At 34.9% G+C, this 12,673-nt stretch overlaps 1 protein-coding gene across 1 annotated transcript in view; it reads left to right on the top strand.

Moving 5' to 3' along the window:
- CCDC186 (coiled-coil domain containing 186) overlaps nucleotides 1-12,673 on the top strand; it is a 38,070-nt gene that overhangs the window by 12,014 nt on the left and 13,383 nt on the right. The window contains exons 3-10 of the mRNA XM_084903656.1: nucleotides 1,926-2,052; nucleotides 4,600-4,728; nucleotides 6,735-6,947; nucleotides 8,538-8,657; nucleotides 10,576-10,680; nucleotides 11,121-11,219; nucleotides 11,369-11,455; nucleotides 12,302-12,444. Coding sequence (XP_084759782.1) covers nucleotides 1,926-2,052; nucleotides 4,600-4,728; nucleotides 6,735-6,947; nucleotides 8,538-8,657; nucleotides 10,576-10,680; nucleotides 11,121-11,219; nucleotides 11,369-11,455; nucleotides 12,302-12,444 — 1,023 coding nt within the window. The remainder of the gene's footprint in view (nucleotides 1-1,925; nucleotides 2,053-4,599; nucleotides 4,729-6,734; nucleotides 6,948-8,537; nucleotides 8,658-10,575; nucleotides 10,681-11,120; nucleotides 11,220-11,368; nucleotides 11,456-12,301; nucleotides 12,445-12,673) is intronic.

Genomic DNA, 12,673 nt, shown 5'->3' with positions numbered 1-12,673 from the left:
AGCTGGTTTTGGCCCGAACCTACCGGCCAGACTGAAGGACTCTACTGGTGCACGAATTTGTGCACCGTGCCTCTAGTACTATATATCTGTCAGATATAAGCATATATAAACAGATATGTATAAAGTCAATATTTTGAATAGGATTTAAAATTTCTGTTTTACATATCTTAATATGTAAGTCTAAAGATATAAGTATATTAAAGATCTAGAAATATTTATAAAGACAACTAAAATTTTTCAGGTTTGAAAGAATGTAAAGCATAATGTTCTTCTGTATGAGGGGGGGTGATACTTACCTGATGAGATTGTTTTGTGATAATAGGCATTATAAAAATGTCAGATATTGTCATTTTAAATCTAGATTAATCTTTTGTTACACAGTGTTTTTAACTCAATTAAATGCTTCATGATTCAGGTTAGTTCCAAAACTTCCTTTCAATTCCTTTGGCTTAAATTTTCATGAATATTACATTTTTCTCTTTTCCAAATATTTGCATGATTTACTTCCTCACTGTAGTCCTGTGGTCCTTAGAAAAGCCTCGCCTGACCACCTTATCTAAAAATCACAGATACTGTCTGGCCTAGAGCCTTCCTTCCTTTAGTTTTATTAATAGGACTTAATCACTACCAGGGATTTTATTATACATCTAATGATTATTTTAATATTCTCCCTTAGAATATAAGCTCCCTGTGGGCAGGGATGGTTTGCTAATTGACTTCTAACATGCAGAATAATATAGGTACATAGTAGGTGCCCCAATAAGCATTTGTTGAGTGAAACAAGAGATCTTCAAAGTAGATGTAAAGACCTGGGCTAAAGAATTACAGCTGGGTTCATATCTCAGTTCAACCACTTTACTAGCCTAATGAACTGGAACATATTCTAGGCTTCAGTTTTTAAAAAATTCATTAAAAAGATAATTATTATTTCATAAACTAATTTCATAAGCTTAAGTTAAATGAAATGCAATTAAAGCTAAACTTAGTAAGTAGTAATTGTGCAATAAATTTTAATTAATAGCTATTGCTATTAATAATCCTAAAATATTAGCTGTTAACCTTCTTAGATATCTGACCTTATTGCAGGTAATTTTTAAGGTTTTTAAAAATATATATATATTTTATTGATTTTTTACAGCGAGGAAGGGAGAGAGATAGAGAGCTAGAAACGTCGATGAGAGAGAAACATCGACCAGCTGCCTCTTGCACACCCACTACTGGGGATGTGCCTGCAACCAACGTACATGCCCTTGGCCGGAATCAAACCTGGGACCTTTCAGTCCGCAGACTGACGCTCTACCGCTGAGCCAAACCAGTTTCGACAATTTTTAAGGTTTTATTTATACTTTTTAGGGGATTCAAAATTGAACGTCTGCTTAAGCTTTTGTTATTTTACATTGACTATTTTTCTATAACTATTAAAATATCATTAAAGTATTTTTAAAATCTAAAGCAAGATTTCTCAACCTCAGCCCCATTGATATTTGGGGGTAGGTCATTCTTTGTAAAAAATGTTTAGTATCCCAGGCCTCCACTCACAAGAAGCCAGTAGCAATTGCAATCCCTGTGGTGGTGACCAAAATGTCTCCAGACAAATCATGGAGGGGCAAAATTACTCCTCTTTGAGGATTGCTCATCTGAAGGGATGAATTTCATAATTGTGATGCCCAAAGACATAAACTTTAGAGTGTGCTGTTTTTTTCTGAGTATATTCACTTGATTTGGAATATCAAATTTCTAGAAAAATGTTAATAGCCTGATTGGCCAGAGAATTTTTTCCCCAAAGTGTAATGTGTCTTACAAAAGGATTTCTTAGGAATATCGATTTATTTGTCATAAGTATCTAACCCTAATCTACATACAGATTATAATCCATCTCTCCTTTTTAAATTATGTTTTACTTACACTGTCCTTTTTATACTTAGGTTAATTAAAGAAAATAAGAAGCATCAGGAGCTCATTTTAGATATATGTTCAGAAAAAGACAGTTTAAGAGATGAACTAAAAAAAAGAACAGAAACAGAGAAGCAGCATATGAATATAATTAAGCAGGTAAGAAGACAAATCTTTAAAGACTACATTTCAATTTATAAAATAAACTAGAGGTCTGGTGCATGAAATTAGTGCACAAGGAAGTGGGGGTCCCCTCAATCCAGTCTGCACCCGCTCCAATCCAGGTCCCCTTAAGGGATGCCCGACTGCCGGTTTAGGCCCAATCCTGAAGGATATCCCTCTCACAATCTGGGTCCACTGGCTCCTAACTGCTCACCTGCCTGCCTGCCTGATTGCCCCTAACTCCCACTCCTGCTGGCCTGGTCACCCCTAACTACCCTCCTTGCTGGCCTGGTCACCCTTCACTGTCCCCTCTGCCGACCTGGTTGCTCCATGCAATCTGTTTGGTTGTCCATTTGGTTGTGATGGTCTCTTAGGCTTTTATCTATAAATATAGATAAGTGCATTTCTGGAAATTTGTTTATAAATAAAAGTTTTGTCTTTTAAGTTAGAGGGTTGCTTGGTGTGTAAAGCATTCTCTTTTATAAAGTGGGAATCAATATTTTTATATGATATATGTGATTATATTCTATATATTTGTGATTGTATTCTATATATGGTAGAAATCTGAGAAGGTGACTTGATTTGGCAGATAGACTTTTTATCAATTAAAGGAAAAACAATATATAAAAATTTATATATGGCATTAGAATATTTTTAAGCTTATGGTTTAATATTAACTATACTGTGAACTTTGGCTCTCCTACTTCAGATTTTATCTGGCTGGCTGGCTTCTCCAACCTTACCTTTCCTCACCTCTCTTTTCCTTCCTCCCCTTCCCTTCCCACCTCTCTCCTTCCCTCACCCCTCTCCCTTCCCTCCTTCCTTTCTCCTCACTTCTCTCTCCTCCCCTCCCCTCTCCTTCCCTACCTCCTTCCCTCCCTCCCTTCCTTCCTTCCTTTCTTCATGGATCAGTAAAGTGAATATTTAGACTGGTAGCAAAATTGAGCTGCTCTTTATTTTTTTGAGCTGCTTTTTCTTCTGTGGACAGGATTAGAAGCATTCTAGCCTTAAGAATCTTTTGTGTCATCTTTCACAGAAAGTTATATAATGAAAATAACAGTAGATAATAGATGATCCTATATAATAAAAGGCTAATATGCAAATTGTCCCTTTGACCGGGAGTTTGATCAGAAGTTTGACTAGGGGGTAGGGCCGACTAGCCCATTGCCCACGGCCCATCCTCAGACCAACCTCACCCCTAATTGCACCCCACCTCGATTGGGGGTGAGGCTGGCCTGCCAGCTGCTCACGACCCCTCCCCCTGGCCAGCCTGTCTGATATTTAGTGTAGCACTTTTACTTTCTTATAGTTGCTGTTTGCATGACATATGCAAATAGCAACTTTTTTCATCCTTTTAGTTTGAATTTATATCTTCGAATCTGAAGCATCTCTTATAGACAACATACTTGTGATCTTGTTTCTTTATTCCGATCTGACAGTTTCTGCCTTTTGGTATTATTATTTAATTTTTTGTCACTTAATATTATTATTATTATTATTATTATTATTATTTTAATATTATTATTAAAAGTTGTATACATCTTCCAGTTTTAATTTTTTATGTCTCATGTCTTTTTGTTCACCTGTTTATCTATTACTACTTTCTTTTGCATGTAATATTTAAATTTCCTTTATGATATTTTCACTATATTTTTTAGTTATTTCCATAGTAATTACTCTAGAGCAAGCATGTTAAACCTAAAGGCTTTGCCAAATGAACAAGGTTTAAGTTTATGTGGGTTGCAAAAAAACAAGCTTCAATTTTCATAGAAACATAGATTTGTTTTGATAGAGCATAAAGGGCTGCAATAAATGAGAAACTGTTAACATAATAGAACATTTTAATGAAAATTAATATATATATTTTTAACATTAACTTACTGAATTAACTGCACAAATTATAAGTGTAACACAAATAAACCTATTTTTGTTATTCTTAGAAAACGAAATACTTCCCATTGCACACATAATACAAGTCAGTCCAAGACTAATGATGTGACAAGTGGCTGCTAAAATATTTGCTGCTGGTATTAGTAGAGAGAAATGGTGCACCTGCACGTGAGGCACATAAAGGAAATGAATGCAACACGATTATAGTCATCAGTCATTAGTGAACATAGTTGTTCGTTATTAATAACTAGAGACCAGATGCATGAAATTTGTGCAAGGGGCTTTGTCCGGAAGGACATCTGGCTATCTGGTCTAATTAGCATATTATGCTTTTATTATTATAGATTATGTATAATAGGATATTATAAAAATTAAGTCACAAAAATGGTTCTATTGGCTGAGCTGCAAAATATTTGTTGTAGGCTGCTAGTTTGACATGTTTGCTCTAGAGCTTATCATCTATCTTATCAGAATCTGTTCCAGATTTACACTAACTTAATTCTAATGAGATACAGAAACATTGCTAACATTTACTCTTTAAAATATATTTGTTGCTTTCCTTGGGTTTATTTATATTGTTTATGTTTATTTGAGATAGTGATGGTCTGTTTTGATACAGCTATAAACATAATATGGAATTAATTTTCTTTACAGTTAGAATCAAAAATAGAGGAACTTAATAAAGAAGTGAAAGCTTCCAAAGATAAACTAATAGCTCAAGATAATGCAACTAAAAATGCAGTTCAGCAGTTACACAAAGAGATGGCCCATCGGATGGAACAGGTATTTTTCAAGTCATTATCATTATTAACTTTCTGGTGATTCTCTCTTGTTTTTGAAAGTAAGCTAATCCGGTTAGCTGATTTTAGACATTAATGTTATTTTAGGAATGGATAATTTTATCCCTATAAAAATTAACTTTTTAAAAATGTTGAAGCATTATAAAGATAATGTGCTACTTACAACAAATAATTTAATAAATTAAGAAAAGTGTGGAATGAAAAATGAAAATCCATCTTCATTTGTACTTCTCCCTTCCTGCTCCAATCCCTTTATATCCCAGTCCTTGATCCACAGCTAATAATTGATACTTTTTATATATCTTACTATGTATGCATGTAGAAGTTACACATATTCATACACTTTTTTCCCTACTTGATGGAGACCTTACTGTATATCTTTTTTTTTTATAACTTTTCTCCCCTGTTTTATACACCTAATAATTTTAGTTGCCTGTTGAATCCTGTTGATTATCTTGTTTGTTCATGCTTTGTCTTCATTGAAGTCAGTGGTAAACATCTTAAACTTGTCAAATCCAAAGACTTTTACTACCTCCTCTTCCTTTATCTGTGCCCATAAATGGACTGACATAATGCTCCCAACAGCTCTGTGAAGTAGTGCTGCCATTATTTAGAGTGGGTCCGGAAATGTGTCTGTATAATACTTTGAGTATTTATTAGATGTGATTATCTGCTGTACCAGAACTTCAGGAAACATATTTTCATGAGAGCATAGGAGCTTTTCTTACAATATCCTGACACTATAGCATCATCAACTTAGTTATAGTATCAGTGGGTGCTTACCACTCTCTGCCATTGAAAACCTCTAAAGTTTAGGTAAATATAGGTTTCGTCATATTTGCAAACTATGAATTACTTAAGTGAAGGGCTATCTGTAGTTTTTGTATAAAATTTTAGAATTTGGAGTAAAAGCTTACAATAATAGGGGATTTGAAATGAGTATATAGATGTAACAATTCATTTGGGTATTTATTAAATGTGAAATACTTTAGAAAGTTTTCACATATAGGAAATCAGATGATCATTAATTAATATATTGTTACTTTTATTTTTTTGGCGAGGGAGCTAAGTTTATAGCTTTTAGAGAATTGTTAGCCATGCAGTAAGCATCCTGGCAGAGATCAGTGATTTGAGGAGAATTTAATAAAGGGACTTTTGCAAAGGTATGGGCAGGACTGAGGTTGCCCAACGAGGGAAAATGAAGGATTCTGGGGCTGCTGGTGGAGCCATTATTGCTCTTTGGGCTAAAGCAGGGCTGGGCAACCTTTTTTCGGCCAAGAGCCATTTGGATATTTATAACATCATTCATAGGCCATACAAAATTATCAACTGAAAAATTAGCCTGCTAAATTTGATCAAACATTTAATTAACTCGCCCCTCATGCCTCGGCAGGGCCAGACCAAATGATTTTGCAGGCCTTATATGGCTTGAGAGCTGGACATTCCCACCCCTGGGCTAAAGGAATAGGAGAGGGCACAGATTATGCAACTCAGAGAGACAGTGGTGGTATAGAGAGAGCACCTGACCGGAGCAGTCTCCTTTGACCAACCTGAGGTGATTCTGGAGGAGCCAGATCTCCCTCTCTGCCTACCCTCCAGATCTTCTGTCTAGTGACTCCTGTTGGCTGAACCAACTAGGATTTGAGGCAAGGAGACTTGTTGCTGTAGTGTCAGGTCATCTTGCTGAAGCACAGGGTGGATGGGAAAGAGTGGGAAAGGGGACCCAGAGGAGTAAACAGAAAACAGCAGCCACATCAGCCAAAGTAAAAGGAATAGGAAAGGGTAAAATAAATATTAGTGACATTAGTTTGTTTATTGTTTATCTGTAGTTTTGAAATTTTCCTTTCCTTTTTAAAATTTCACAGATCCTGGGAATGTTGTTCCAAAACAAAAAAAAATACATTGGTAATATTATAGAGAAATAATATTTAAAAATTAGTTTTATTTTAAAAATTTAATGTTAGATACTTTTTTTTTTTTTTTCCAAAGGCCAATAAGAAATGTGAAGAGGCTCGCCAGGAAAAAGAAGCAATGATAATGAAGTATGTAAGAGGTGAGAAAGAATCTTTAGACCTCCGAAAGGAAAAAGAGGTACTTGAGAGAAAACTTAGAGATGCAAATAAAGAAACTGAGAAAAACACTAACAAAATTAAGCTGCTTTCTCAAGAGAAAGGACGTTTGCAACAGCTGTATGAGACAAAGGTATAACTTGCACTATTGTACCTTATTTGAAATGTATTCTGTTTGCTTTTTCTTAAATAATCATAACTTACCACGGTTAAACCACTATTAAACATCAAGTTGTTTAGTTTACCTTATAAGTATGTGAATGCTTTAGTAATTCCAGTTGTTCCCTGTGTGCAGAAAATGTTACTGGGAAAAGATGAGAAATTGACATAGGTTTTTTATTAGATAAAATTTTTTTGAAAGATCTTTTAAACTTTTTCATTAAAACTATATGTTGAAGAAATTAGTTTGTGCCTCAAAGGAAGATTTTGGCAAGATATATATACATAGTAGTGTCAAAGTGTTGATGGTTTAATAAGTGTCATTTGACCAGAATCCTAATGTAACACTTATTTATTATAAAATAGAATTTGCATTTTGGGGGTAAAAAACATGTTTTTAGTCCTAGCCAGAACATGTTTTTTGCTTGGTGGTTAGAGCATTGGCTCATAGACTGAGGGTCGCGGATTGGACTCTAGTCAAGGGCACATACCTCAGTCGCAGGATCCTGAGCCCCAGTTGGGGGGCAATCAATCAATATTTCTCTCAGTTTCTACTCATCCCTTCCACTGTCTCTCAGAATCAATGGAAAAATGTCCTTGGGTGAGGATTAACAAAATAAACAAACATTGCTCTTAGATGCTGTCTAGGAGATTTAATTACTTAGCTATTCAGAGTCCTTGTGTTAACTAGCAGCCTCATTACATGATCTCATTTCCAGTGGATTATCATTTCTTGATCTTCTTGATGATGAATGTTATTATTTTTTATAATATATTTTTATTGATCTTAGAGAAGAAGGGAGAGGGAAAGAGAGAGAGGAACATTAGTGATGAGAGAGTTCATCTCTGCTTTCTGCATGCCCACACTGGAGATCGAGCCCGCAACCTAGGCATGTCCCCTGACCAGGAATCGAACTGTGATTTTCTGGTTCGTAGGTTGATGCTCAACCACAGAGCCATGCTGGCCAGGCTAATGTTATTTATTTATTTTAAAATATATTTTTTATTGATTTTTTTAAAGAGCAGAAGGGAGAGGGATAGAGAGTTAGAAACATTGATGAGAGAGAAACATCCATCAGCTGCCTCCTGCACATGTGCCTGCAACCAAGGTATATGCCCTTGACTAGAATCGAACCTGGGACCCTTGAGTTTGCAGGCTTGACGCTCTACCCACTGAGCCAAACCGGTTAGGGCTAATGTTATTTTTTTATTAGTTAACTTTTAGTTCAGGAAAGTTGTCATTGTCTCAAAAATCCTGGCAAAACCAATTTAATTCTTATTTTACCTTAAAGCCAAGTGGTTGAGAAGAATAAAGGTATGATTGTACTTGCAACATATCTAGTTGGTTAAATTATATGTTAATTATGTCTGTAACAGGATTTAGGATTTTACTGCTCTCTTATGATTTGCACTTTAAATCAGTTTTATGGTTTATAGGCCATAATAATGTGCCATCTTCTGAATTATTGTGTTATTGTATTGATTATTTTGAGGTGGGATAAACATACACAAATAATTGGTTGATTGTAAAATGAAAAAATATGACCTAGTGATATTATTTTAGGAAGGTGAAGCTACTAGACTCATCAGAGAAATAGAAAAACTAAAGGAAGATATCAACTCTCACATCATTAAAGTAAAATGGGCACAAAACAAATTAAAAGTGGAAATGGATTCGCACAAGGTGAGTACTGGGATGCAGTGGAAAAATCATTAGAATCAGTTTTAAGAGCAAATGCAGTAATAGTTAATGAGGCATAAAGTTTAATTTAGTGACTCCTGTAGGATAGCTTGGGCCTGCATATTTGGTGATTGCGAGCCTTAGAGTTAGCCTTGAGTTCTCAGTCTCCATATTGAGCCCCTTAGCAAATCCTGTGACTGCTCTCAAGTCTGACCCACCATTCCCAGTGAAAGTTCCCCTGGCTACCCTCTCGGAATTTTCAACACCTGCCCCCAGACTTTCTCCTGTCTTTATTTTTACTCATTAGTACTTGTCACCATCTAATACAACATTTTCACTTGTGTAGTATTTATTTATTATGTACCTTCATCTAGAATATCAGCTTGTGAGAAGAGAGATTTTGTCTTTTTTTTTTTTTTTTTTAAACACCACTGTTTCCCCAGAGCATAGTACAGTTCCTGGTACATGGTAGGTGCTCAATGAATACTGAATGAATGAATCAGCGAGTGAAACATAGTTAATACCTTAACAAACATACATTTAATCTGATTCTCACTTTTATTTATTTATTTAGTAAATACTTATTTGGCATATAGAAATCTCTCAATTGCTATTTTTTGAGTGAATGAAGTGAGTATCTCCTGTGTGTCAAACTCTGTTTTAGTTACTGATCATATAGAAATTGGGGGGAGGGAAACCAGATCAAATTTCTCTCTGTGTCCTCTTGTTGATATAATATTCTAACATTTAAAGAGTATATATATTAGAAAAAGTCTCCAAATATTTATATTTTAAAAGTGATACTGAATTTTAATACAATTCAAATTATTATTGACATCAATTAAAAGTATATAAGTAAATACTTAATTGAGTGATAGACTTATACAAAAACAAATGATATATAAGAAGCAGTATGTGAAGCATAGATGAAGGGGAAAATATTACAAGTGGAGGAACAATAAGAAAAAAGGGAAAAACTATTGGTATTTGGGAAGACCACCCTAAATAGAACAGAAGGTTTATGTATTATGTTTCCTTTATTAATTCAACAAATATTACTTGCACCATTAATAAGGGGCAAATTCTGAGCTAGATGCCGCCCAGAAGCTGCTTCCCAGTGGGGAAAACACAGAAGCTACGGTCACTATATCAGTTGTTTCAATCTAGGGATGCCCTGGATTCTATTGATGGGAAGGCAGAATAGCAGCATTTGCCCCTTTCTGAAGGGAAGCTACTAAGAGATGTTTTAATTTGAAATCAACATGATAGCCAAACCCCTGGGACTGGATGGGTACTCTGCGGAAGTATGGAGAAAGAGCTGAGGGCAGGGATGTGTCTTGGGAAATTGCCGCAGGAAATAGAAAGGCAGTTGAGGAACTAGAGAAGGCCACAATCAAGAGGGACAAAACAGCCTACTGTCTTGTAATGGAAACAGGAAGGTTGTTCAAAGAGTAGGGAGTGGTCAGAACTGGAGCAAAGTCAAGAAGAAGAAACGAGAAGAAGGAAGTAATTGAATTGAATTTAACAAGAGAGTATTACCTGCAAACCTTCGGAATGGCTGTTTCAGGAGAGTGGTTAGGAATAGAAACCAACCTGCAGCATGAATCTATAAAAAAACCTGTTTTTAATAGATACCACCGCATAAACCAAAGAATTGTTGTGTGTGTGTGTGTGTGTGTGTGTGTGTGTGTGTGTGTGAAAAGAACTGTTTAATATTTGCTCTTGTTGTCTTACCAGGTTAATTAGTAAATTCTAGTGATTTGCTGAGAACTTTATGAAATTTAACTTTATTTAAATGGCTTTTAATTATTCGGCCCCTCAGTGGCAGTGCTGAGACAAAAACTTTCTCTGCCCTGGTCATTGTTCCTACCATTCATCATATGATTGTGCCCATGTTTGTCACTGTCCTTTATCAATGCAGGAAACCAAAGATAAACTCAAAGAGACAACAACAAAGTTAACCCAAGCAAAGGAAGAAGCAGATCAGATACGAAAAAATTGTCAGGATATGATAAAAACATACCAGGTATGCTAACTTTTCTAATAGATTAGTAACGAATAATGTCAATATTAATATTATTTCATTAAAGTTTGTATCTGTAATATTTGAAGTGTGGAATGTATTGGTAGGTCAGTTAAATAAAATACAGGTTATTTCTGATGTCAAAGTACTTGTAGCTTATATAGAGATCTCATTAACTAAATAAAAACACTAGAAAATGTCAGAAGAATAAAGAGTACATGTTTGTAAATGTATAAGTTAAAAAAACCCCACTGTATTATGTTACATATGTTAGGTATGCAATTCTTGTTCTTGCAAAAATCAACATATTTAAAATCTTTCAATGAAATCATCATTTGTAGATAATTATATATTTCTTAACACACCGAATTGCAAAAGTCTTCTTCACTTTTCAAAGTATAAAACTTTAACAAGTTATACCTTTAAAATTTATTTTCCACTAGGAATCAGAAGAAATTAAATCCAATGAGCTTGATGCCAAGCTCAGAGTCACAAAAGGAGAGCTTGAAAAACAAATGCAGGAAAAATCTGACCAGCTAGAGGTGAGCGGTTCTTTGCATACCCTAGATTGTGTAATAAATACGGGAGAGGAATAAGGAGTACTTACTGTCATCTACTTTGAAAGCCTTTGGGAGGAGCAGGATCAGTTTAGTACATAATGACCTGTGGTTTCTTTTTAACTTGCTAAAAGATGCATCATGCCAAGATCAAGGAGCTGGAGGACCTGAAGAGGACGTTTAAGGAGGGCATGGATGAGCTACGGACCCTGAGGACAAAGGTAAATCACATCTTTGGGCATGACTCAGGCAAAGGGTAAACGTTTTTAATTTTGGACTCATTCTGAGTTTTAAACTGTTGGGGAAAGGGTATTTAGGACTTTTCCAAAATGAAAGAACTCATAGGAGTAGCATATCAATCCCCTAGCAATAAAATGGACTCTCTTACTGAGATGAAAATGTCTTCTATTGCAACCCCTTCGAAGAGTTCCCAACATTCCTGCTTTTTAACACATTTGCTGGATCTATAACTTATTCTTGGGCAGTCTTATCAGTAAATTAATTGGATTTTAGAACTGTTAGTATGAGAAAAGAATAGTTTCTTAGTATTTCTCCCAGGTATATTTAATAGGCTTGTATACGGTTTTAATTTTTAACGACCTGTTAAGTTCTTTGCAGTGCTTATTGTCTTTATAGTAAGACTAGTATCCCTTTTAATGTAATTGTGAAAGAGTACCATTGTATATCATTCATTTATTTAGAAATAGGCTTTTAAGTAACCACTTTGAGTTTGCAAGCACAGTAATTTTCAAAGTGTTTTCCCTGTACACTTCTGTTTGTTCTCCACCCCAGTTCCTTGAGGTAGGTAGAGAAAGTATGTCCTCTTTTCAGGTGAAGAAATGGAGATTCAGCAGAAATAAAGTGACATACTGAAATTCCCAGGGCTAACTCAGAGGAAATCTGAGATGAAACCCAGGACTGTTAACTTCCCATTATGTTTTCTTCACGTTAATTAACACAGCTTCAGAATTCAGCTTAGCTTGTTCCTATCTAACCACTCCCTGAAATAGCTAATAAGGAACAAGAAAATATTGTTTGTAGTTAAACTTGGTTATGATTTGTGATAGGTGAAATGTCTAGAAGATGAACGGTTAAGAACAGAAGATGAATTATCGAAATATAAGGAAATTATTAATCGCCAAAAAGCTGAAATTCAGAACTTCTTGGACAAAATGAAAATTGCAGATCAGATACAGGAGCAACATCAAAGGTATAAAATATGCAATTTCTGTTTGTGCTAATCAGTAGGCTTTTAGATTCTATCCCAGGTTTCTATTTTTAAATGCAATTATTGCATCAAACAAGCATAATTAAAAATTTTACTGGCTAAAAATTTTTAAATTTTGGTCTTTCTTTGAATTTTTTTTATTTTTATTATCTTTGAAGTTCCTAACATGGCTTCTAAAAAATCAAAGTTTATATTTCCTGAACATTGTCAG

This window comes from Pipistrellus hanaki (assembly GCF_964339955.1).
Source record: "Pipistrellus hanaki genome assembly, chromosome: 14".
In the NCBI taxonomy this organism is placed as follows: domain Eukaryota; kingdom Metazoa; phylum Chordata; class Mammalia; order Chiroptera; family Vespertilionidae; genus Pipistrellus; species Pipistrellus hanaki.
Note: the sequence above shows the minus strand (reverse complement) of the source record. Positions and strands in the feature narration are given on the sequence as shown.